We start from the raw sequence: 10201 nt of genomic DNA, 5'->3' as shown, positions 1-10201 counted from the left end.
ATAAATATATATATAATATATAATATGTATATAATAATTATTTTTACATTATATTATATAAAAAAATTTAAATTAAAAAATAACATTTTTATAAATTTTATATTGTTATTTTAGAATAAAAAATGTTTTATTTTCAAAAATTTGTTTTTTTTCTAGTTTAATTTAGTTAATAATTACTAAAAATATAAATTCAATTATTTTTTTTAATTGAAGCTGAAGTTTTTGTTTTTATAAGTTTAAATTCTGACGAATTATACGGAAGATAGGCACGCCTGCGCCGTATCGATCCGAAATTGACGGTTTCGTCTTTCCGTAAATGGAACAGTATTGTCCAAGTATGTATATAATAGTTCGATGAATCACATTAAAGAACATGGAAAATTGTTTCTTTGATAATAATGCGGTGTTCCGGTCGAAAGTTTCTAATCTGGATCATTTTAATGTTCCTTTTTGTTTTGATTAGTCATCTTCTAATCAGTCGTGAATTATATTTATCAATATTGGCTATTACCGATATTTTAATATCAAAAAATCATTCAAGTTTTCAACAAAACATCCAAATTGGAGCACCTGCTTTCTCAGCAGGCATGTACATGGCGGGTCTACATCCTAGGAATAGAAGTTTTTGTAAATGGTACCATGGTCTACCAAATGTGCTTTCGTATCCTGCATCCAAAGTTACTTGGAGCCCTGAAATCGGTGAGAAGAGTCCCTACAGAGTTCTACCGTTTGTATTGCGCGGAACCGAGAAGAGGAATAAATTGCCTCAGGTGACCTTTTGCACGCACGCCACTGCAGATCAGGTCTATGGAATCGTGGAATTAGCTCGGAGATGGGAGGGCCCATTAAGTCTAGCCGTTTTCACGCCTGGCCTTGATGCTGGTATTGCCGTTGCTCTCCTCGATCGGGCCTGTCGATGCGAACCTGAAATGTATAAGGTTTTCTTATGCACTCGCTGTCAAAACGGGTTAATAGTTCAATAGTATTATGATAAACTTAAATATTATACATATATCGTAATTATATTATTTTCAATTATTTTACTTGTCTTATTAAATACATAATTAACATAATTTTTATATATTTTATATATTTTCTAATGTCAAGAATATTTCATAAAAATTAGTACGATATAGGATTTTAAATTTGATATAAAATCATATCTAGTCATTATAAAATATTTATAAATATTTAATATGAATGCATTTAACTAACTTACAAATGCATATATCATATCGTATATATAATAATTTAAATAATGTACATAGAATCGTAATAAAATATAATATCAAAATCCTAACATATTTTATTACAGGTTTCTATTCACTTGGTATTTCCTGTTGATCATCCACCAGCTTTAGGACAAATTATTGAAGTTGAAGGTGATTGTTCTGCATCTGATCTTCAGAAAAGAGAAACAGAAAGAAAACAAAAGGGCATGATTTATCCTATTAATGTGGCCAGAAATGTAGCTAGAATCCAAGCAAACACTACTCGTGTTCTAGTAACAGATATTGAATTATTACCTAGTCAAAAATTAGCATCCGGTTTTATGAAAATCGTCCGTGAAAAACCACCAAAAAGTGGTGTTATTTTTGTGGTGCCAATATTTGAAATAGAATCAAAAGTGTTACCACCTTCGACAAAAAAAGAATTGCTTTCAGCAACAAAAGCTGGTTTAGCCGTGTATTTTCATAGGTTTGTGCAAATAATATATATTAATTATAATTATACAAAATAATTATAATTATGTAAATAATATACATAATTATAATTATACAAAAATAAAATTTACATTATTATAATTATATAAAGATAAAATTCATACATACATTTTAATTTTGAACATAATATATATCATTATGAGTAAGATATGGAAAATTTTTTTTTTAATAGATTCCTCTGTTCACATTGTCAAAAATTTCCTGGACTTACTAGATGGTTAATTAGACCGGATCCGGGTAAGGTAAAACCACTTATTATTACGAGAAGGGAATATCCACATCATAGATGGGAACCTGTATTTATAGGAACGCAAAATGATCCCTTTTATGCTGAAGAAATGTCTTGGGAAGGTAGACAAGACAAAATGAGTCAGGTAATGTACATATTCATCGATACGATTTATTACATGATAATAGTCACATTAATCATTAATTGTAAAAAGTACATTTTATTTTTAAAATTAAATTTAATTTAAAAATATATTTCTATAATTATTATTATAATAATGATAAATGCATTTATAAATTAGATTTTTTAAAACAAAATGTTTTATTATAAATTAATAATAAATATTAAAAATATATATTATATTATTAATTATATATTATATTATTATATTAATTTTCATTTTATTGTCTTTTATAGATGTTCGAGATATGTCTTTTAAATTATCGTTTAATTATACTTGACGGTGCCTTTTTAGTCCATACACCAGGTATTAAACGAAAAATAAAAATTGATGCAAAAAAACAAGCATTTTTAAAATCTCACGAAAAAAAAAATGCTCAAATATATCAACGAATAATTAAGCGTTTATCGAAACGATATCCTATTAATCGTAAATGCGCGCATTAATATTTTCGATAATAGAAATCAGTATTCAGTATTCAGAAAATTGTTTTTAATATAAGAATAAAATTAATGTTAAATTAAAGATACATAAAACAACTATATCGTTTATTTAAAGCTATAGAATTATAGTAGATATGTTATCTGACGAACTAATAGTCTGACGATAATCCGAAATTTGTAGAACAAATGAAATATCAGAACAAAATTCATATAGTATAATGTACTATGTGTATAGTATAATTTACTTCTATAGGAATTTAATTACATTTTTGATTGTTTTGATATATTTATGAAATTTTAGTTCATCAAAAAAGATATTTACTATAACCTAGGAGTCTAATAATATTATTATTTATTTGAAAATAACATTATACTTATACTTACATTCGCTGTAAAAAATTGTTCTTATATTTATAAATGAATGAATATGAAGAAAATAATAAAATGAAAATGTGCCTATATAAAAGTTGTAATATTAATATTATAATTCCATAAACAATATGTATGTATAATAATAGTAATATCTTTCATATCAGTCAGTTAATTGTTAACATAAAATATGTTATGCATAAGAGATATAAACATATCATGAAAATTATAAAAATATATTTTTTCATTATTTAATATAATTATCTATTTGATAATATAAAATAAAATATTAATTTGAATCATATATATCAATAATTTATGATTTAGATTTTATATAAAAAAATATCTCAAATTTATAATATTATATATTATCATAAATAATTTTTCTATATGTATTTAATTTTTTTATATAAATATAATATATAAATATAATATAATTATATAAATATATATATAATTTTTATATGTAAATATAAATTCATCAAAATTATCATCATTTATAATAATAAAAATATAAATCTACTTTTTAAAAAACGAAATAATTTTCTTAAAATTGGGTCAAATGACTTTTGAATTTTTTTGAAAAATTAGAAAGATTAGCTTATTACGTGAAATATAAAAAAAATATTAAAAAAGTTGCAATTTATTGGAAGAAGATATAGATTAAAAAAAAAAATTGTAAAAATCACTTTTTATCTGAACTTGTAAATTAAAAAGATATATTTTATAGATTTATATCAATTATATATATGTTGAAAATTTTATTGAAATCAGCTAATATTATGATCTATAAATAGTGATCTAAAAATCGTGAAAATTATAGTTCTTTAAGATTTTCGTAATAAATCTAAAAATTTTTATATTTTTCGATATTTATCTCTTGTTTCTGCATCAATCGATTTTGATGAAATTTTCAGTATGTATATATATATATCTGATATAAACAAATTGTATGTTTGAAATTTTCATAGGATCAGATAAAAAAATTGTAAAAATTGACTTTTACTATTTTCTTCATGATTCTAATTGCGACTTTAAAAATTTTTTTTAATTTTTTATTTGTTATATAGTAAATTAATGCTTCTAATTCAAAAAAATTCAAGTCGTTTTCATCTTAAAAAAGTTATTCTTAAACTTTAAAAAATCTTTTTATTTTTGGTAAATTTATATTTTTGTCTGTTATTGTACATAAGAACATATATACATTATATTATATATTATTGATATTGATTATTGATATATCTTATTGATATTGTATTCGCATATAAGAATAAAAAAAAAATTTATGTACTCACGTCTTAAATTATTGAACATTGTCTTGACTAATGATATAGAATGTTTAACATTTGAAACAGTTTAAAAATATGAAACAGTTTTAGGCGTGTCGAAAAAGCAGTTTATAAAAGCAACACTGTTAAACGACTGGTTAAAATTAAATTGATCATATTTTGAAAAATAAATTCTGACATGATAAATTTTTACATATAAATTTTTATATTTCTAAAATCAATTTTTTAATTCTTCCACTTTTTTAATTTTATAAGATATTAGATATTAGATTAATTTACAAAATAAAAGAATTATGTTAATATAATATATAAATAATATTTATTAATTCTTTAAAATAATTAAAAACAATCTATGTACAATTTTAATGAAATTTTATATTTAATTTGAATTAAATTATTACATTTCATTTTATATGAATTAATTTTTTAAGCTCGAGATATTAATTCTTCTTAATACAGCACTGTAATAATATGAAATATCAATAATTGAAAGTTAAATCAAAATTAATCTGTGAAATTTGTTGTAATAAAATATGTAATCCTTTTATACAAATTATTCATAAAATTTCGTAAATAATATATTTTATGTTAATTTCAATTAAAATAATTTTAAAGTTTTATGTAAAACATAAATAATTCAATATTTGAATGTGAATTTTGAAATTTCTTAAAAAATTTAAATTTATATTCATAATATTCGCCTGCTGGGATTAAAAACGAGGTTATCCATGAAATATTCGTTATCAGAATGATTAATGATTACATACACATCTAATGTGCATTTAGCATTTGAAAATGATGGACATATAAGAAAAGTAGATATTAACACTGAGTAATCGATCTTAAATAAGAATTGAATGAAAAGAGATAATGATAAATTATCTGCTTATTTCAAAATAAAAACAGAAATAAGAGTCAATAGAAAAATTGAGTTACGTGTATTGAAGTTACAGGCTCAGTCTTCGAGCGGTGGCGTATAAGCAAAGGAAGGTAGTTGAAGTTTTTTATTAAAGAAGTTAAGTAAGTATATTTTTAGTTATTTTGATTCAATAATAATTAGCAAATATTTAATTATAATGTACATCATTAATTGTAGCAATTATAACAATGGATATATTAAAGAATGTATCGTCGGCTTTTTGGTCAACTGATGTTTGGTTACCGCCTAATATAACGTGGGATGATATTAAACCTAATTCAGAAAATAAATACACAAATTTTCAACATTTAATTTATCCTTTACCTATGGCATTATTTCTTTTAATAATCAGATATGCTTTAGAAAGGTAATCATTCTATTTTATTGTTAATATATTTTTTCAATTTTATAATTTTTAAAATATAAAATTTGTAATTAAATTGAGGTTATAATATATATATATATATATATATATATATTTATATTTTACGTTATTTAAAACATTATTTAAAGTTTATTATTTTATTTTTTTAAAATATTTCATTAAATATTTAATGTAAATTATAGTTTATTAGATTTTAATATGTAATAATAAACATATATATATTATTTAGTTATATACATAATAAACAATATATGATAATTTTTATAGATACTGTTTTGCACCTATTGGTAAGTCTCTTGGTATAAAAAATACAAGAACAAAAAAAGCAACATCAAATGAAATATTAGAAAAAGCCTATACTAGTAAAAAAATTAAACATAAACAGGTAAGTTTATATCAATTTATTTTCTAATATTTTATTATTATAATATAATATAATTTAATTGTTGGATCAATTTATTTTATTCATATAATTTATTATAAAATAATAATAAATATTTGGATTAGAGAATACTTTGATTATCAATTTTATAAAGTTAATATATAATAAAATAATAGTTATTTGATAAAATGTATCATAAATTTTTAAAATAGATAATATTAAAATAATATTACTTTGAACTGCTATATATTTCAATATTAGACAACAATATTGTTATATTACATTCATTAAAGATTTGTTGAATTCTAAATAATATGTTTAATATTAGGTTCTTGAAACAGATGTAATCTAAGTCAAAGTAATTGCACTGAGCAATTAAATTATGGATAATATTATGGATTTTTTTATAATATATGGATATATTTTAAGATCCTGGCACTGGCTAAACAATTAGATTGGTCTGAACGACAAGTAGAAAGATGGTTGCGATTAAGACGTACTCAGGATAAGCCATCAACACTTACAAAGTTTTGTGAAAACAGGTTAGTTTTATATTATAAGATATAAAATGCAATTTTTTTATTTTCACTTACAAAAGAATAAAATAAAAATTTAAAAGAAATTTAAAAGAATAAAATAAAATAAGAATAAAAAAAAATTTAATAAAATAAATTTTATATTAAAATTTATGACATTAATTTTAAATATTATACATAATTTAATTAAATTTAATTAAATTAAATATCTATTTTTCTTTTACAGCTGGAGATGTTTATATTATACATATTCATTTATTTATGGACTCATTATTTTATGGGACAAGTTATGGCTGTGGGATATAAATTACTGTTATTACAATTATCCATATCATCCAGTTTCAGATGATGTATGGTGGTACTATATGATATCAATGGCATTTTATTGGTCTCTAAGTTTTTCTCAATTTTTTGATGTGAAAAGAAAAGATTTTTGGCAAATGTTTATTCATCATATAGCTACTATTATATTAATGTGTTTCTCATGGATTGGAAATTTAACTAGAATTGGTTCATTAGTATTATTAGTACATGATTGTGCAGATATTTTTTTAGAAGTAAATATAAACATCTATAATAATACTAATCATAGCAAGTTAATAATAATAATGTTAATATTAAAATTTTATATTTTTAGGCTGCAAAAATGGCTAAATATGCAAATTACCAAAAATTATGCGATTGTATATTTGTTATTTTTACAATATTATGGATTATTACACGTATAGGTCTTTTTCCATTTTGGATAATTTATAGGTATGTTATTCATATTGATTTTTAATTCTAATACAATTGAAATTATATTATTTTATTAAATATATTATATAAAATATTACAGTACATCAATAAAGGCACCTCAAATAGTGCCTATGTTCCCAGCATATTATATTTTCAACTTCTTATTAATTTTATTATTACTTCTTCACATGATTTGGACTTATTTGATTCTTAAAATTGCATATAATGCTTTTTATGCTGGTCAAGTAAGCTGTATATATATATATATATATATATGTATATTGCACATTTATTATATTATTATTTATTGTTATTATAGTAAATATTATAGTAAATATAATTATGAAGTATTTAATTTTAAATTTAAATAAACAATTTTTCAGATGGAAGGTGATATTCGTAGTAGTAGCAGTGAGGATATTTCAGATACTTCCTTGGATAGTACTCCATTAAATAATTCTACAAATTATATTACCAAACAAAATTCTAGACAAAAAATTCACTAACAAATAACTTTCTAGAAAAAAGTTATTATAATGCAAAAGTTAGTAATAACGCAAGAATTCTATTTAGCTGGGAGTTAATTTATTTCAGCGAATTTAATAAATCCTTGCATTTATCATAGTATAATAATTAAAGATATTAATTTTGATAAAGAAATTAAAAAGGTCATTGGCCTTTAAAACATTTACTTGCTTTATTATTTTTAAACGTAATTTAATATTCTTATACAACGTAAATAAGTCATAAAATTATTTCATATATCAATCATTTATTACTTTTAATATCGTTACATGTAGAAAAGTCAACATTAAGAACCATGATTTATTTTTTTTATTATTAATCATTTATTTGTACATATTTTATTTAACAATTAAGAAAGTCATATTTCTTCTGTTTTTTTTTATTTTTAAAATATTTTTATTATTAGCCAAACAAATAATGGGCCAAAGTTTAAAAATATTTAATCTGCAATTTCTAAATCTTTTCAAAGTTTAGTGTTTCATTATATTTAAGATGTTTATTTATTCTCATATACTTTATAAATGTCAAATAATATTTTAAAATTTTTGAATTAAGAAGATTAATAATAATATTTCTAATAAGTTTAACTTTTTTTATTTTATTAACCTTCCCCATTAAAATTTTTTGAGAATACCTAATTAATATAATAATTAATTAAATGATATCGTTATGATATTGTTTCTTGTATAAGAATAAATGTATTATTTTCTACTTTATTCTTAAAGATAATATATTAACATATAGACTATAAAAGTTATCAAAACACATATTAATAAAAATCTAGAACATGTATATAAATGTATTCATTTATTAAATAACAAACAAAATGAAAGATTTGTAAATAATTGCTTGTACCATTCAACTTTCATGTATAACTTGTATTGTTAAATTTTTAAACAAATTTATTTTTTTTTATATGAATTTAAATTTATACAATCTAATCTAATTTATAAATTCATATATGTAAATTTGAATAATATTTTTTTTTAATGAATTATTATTAATGTAATTAATAATAATGATGATGATAACTAGGTGCATTTTGGAAAATTAATTTATAAATTAATTTGGATATATATATATATATTATAATTTGAAATTGTTTAAATGTAATTATTAATAATAATGATGATAATTAGGTTAAATTTTGTTCTTTTAATAATATAATAATTATATATAATTTATATATAATATAAATTAAATAATAATTATAATAATTATTATAATAATATTATAATATAATAATTATATATTATAATAATAATATAATATAATATTTATTTTTATATATTTAATTTATATATAATATAATAATAATATATAATTTTTATAAGAAATATCTTAATAATATAATTTTTTTTATGTTTTTTAATAATATTTCAAATAGTAAAATCCGAAAATATAAGTTTTAACTCCAAAATTTACTTTATCAAAGTTTATGTTAAATTATATATTTTTAGGATTTTGATGCTATATTAATGTAGTTCATTGTATATCCATTCGATGAATCTATGACTGTTAATAAATGATATTGTCGGTATTAATTCTTTTATTATCTTTATTAAAAAAAAAAATAAATATATATATATATTATTATATATAAAATACTTGTGCTGTTACTTGTATTTTTTTATTGAATTACTAAATTATTTCATTATATTTTTGTTTATTTTGATTGTATTATAGGAAATTAGAATTAACTATTATTTCTAATACATGCACAATTATGATTATAATTAAGAAATATATATATATAATTCGATTTATTTTTCATCATGATAGCAAAATATTCAGTTTTCTTTTAGTTATATTTAGTTATATTCTTTTACTTATATTTCTTCGTTAAATATCCTGGACTTTTTTGCAAAATTTATTAATTAATTAGAAAATTAACAATTTATAAGTTAATTAAATTATAGATTATTATTTTATAATTATAGGTCAAATAAAATAATTATAATTTAATGAATCTCCATAAAACTAAAATATTTTTTTAAATGACAACAATCATTTCGAACATTTTATAAATAAGACGAAATCATTTTGAAATCTAATACATCAAGATATAAATCGAAAAAAATATTCGAATTATTGAATTTTCTCTCATTATGATTTTCTCTCATTATGATATATTCTATATTCTATATGATATTATAGATCGTTAGTTAATAATTAAAAATAGATGCTGATAAAAAAATTATAGAACAAAAAATTCTCTAAAAATTTATTAAAATACTTTTTTCGTTTGTACATATTATATATATATGTAAAAATTAGTATTTTGTATATATATTTTATAACATTATATATAATAGAATTATTATTAGTTATAACATTATAATATTTATAACAAAAGAAATAAGTTAAAATATATTTACAATTGTTTTAAGATACATTAATAAAAATAAATATCATATTTTATAAAATTATAAAATTATAAAATTATAAAATTATATATATTTATAAATAATTAAAACGAAT

General features: G+C 19.7%; 2 protein-coding genes and 1 long non-coding RNA gene across 4 annotated transcripts; 2 read left to right on the top strand and 1 right to left on the bottom strand.

Moving 5' to 3' along the window:
- Positions 1–197: 197 nt before the first annotated feature.
- LOC116185192 lies at positions 198–822 on the bottom strand. The gene is made up of 2 exons (XR_004149986.1): positions 683–822; positions 198–609 (listed from the first exon to the last, which is right to left on the bottom strand). It is a non-coding gene; the product is annotated as an uncharacterized LOC116185192 (long non-coding RNA).
- On the top strand, positions 330–2609 carry LOC102678062 (beta-1,4-glucuronyltransferase 1-like). The gene is made up of 4 exons (XM_006612732.2): positions 330–938; positions 1316–1698; positions 1897–2098; positions 2371–2609. The coding sequence occupies exons 1-4, from the start codon at positions 399–401 to the stop codon at positions 2578–2580; spliced, it is 1335 nt and encodes a 444-aa protein (XP_006612795.1). The 5' UTR covers positions 330–398; the 3' UTR covers positions 2581–2609.
- A 2160-nt stretch (positions 2610–4769) lies between these two features.
- LOC102677838 (ceramide synthase 6) lies at positions 4770–7767 on the top strand. 2 transcript variants are annotated; one of them, XM_006612730.1, is made up of 8 exons: positions 4770–5255; positions 5332–5521; positions 5807–5924; positions 6351–6463; positions 6684–7014; positions 7095–7213; positions 7296–7440; positions 7579–7767. In XM_006612730.1, the coding sequence occupies exons 2-8, from the start codon at positions 5343–5345 to the stop codon at positions 7699–7701; spliced, it is 1128 nt and encodes a 375-aa protein (XP_006612793.1). In that variant the 5' UTR covers positions 4770–5255; positions 5332–5342; the 3' UTR covers positions 7702–7767. The 2 variants fall into 2 exon arrangements, with proteins under 2 accessions (XP_006612793.1, XP_006612794.1); XM_006612731.2 differs by having other exon boundaries at positions 4938–5259.
- The last annotated feature ends 2434 nt before the right edge of the window (positions 7768–10201 follow it).

This window comes from Apis dorsata, unplaced genomic scaffold (genome assembly GCF_000469605.1).
Source record: "Apis dorsata unplaced genomic scaffold, Apis dorsata 1.3 scaffold_119, whole genome shotgun sequence".
Taxonomy (NCBI): Eukaryota; Metazoa; Arthropoda; class Insecta; order Hymenoptera; family Apidae; genus Apis; species Apis dorsata.
Note: the sequence above shows the minus strand (reverse complement) of the source record. Positions and strands in the feature narration are given on the sequence as shown.

What these genes read in the sequence shown, in the direction of transcription:
- LOC102678062 (XM_006612732.2), top strand. Translation starts at nt 399, where the DNA reads ATGCGGTGTTCCGGTCGAAAGTTTCTAATCTGGATCATTTTAATGTTC. An exon ending in TTAGCCGTGTATTTTCATAG is followed by an intron (nt 1,699 to 1,896) that starts GTTTGTGCAAAT and finishes TTTTTTTAATAG; the next exon opens with ATTCCTCTGTTCACATTGTC. An exon ending in GACAAGACAAAATGAGTCAG is followed by an intron (nt 2,099 to 2,370) that starts GTAATGTACATA and finishes TGTCTTTTATAG; the next exon opens with ATGTTCGAGATATGTCTTTT.
- LOC102677838 (XM_006612730.1), top strand. Translation starts at nt 5,343, where the DNA reads ATGGATATATTAAAGAATGTATCGTCGGCTTTTTGGTCAACTGATGTT. An exon ending in ACAAAGTTTTGTGAAAACAG is followed by an intron (nt 6,464 to 6,683) that starts GTTAGTTTTATA and finishes TTTCTTTTACAG; the next exon opens with CTGGAGATGTTTATATTATA. An exon ending in CCATTTTGGATAATTTATAG is followed by an intron (nt 7,214 to 7,295) that starts GTATGTTATTCA and finishes AAAATATTACAG; the next exon opens with TACATCAATAAAGGCACCTC.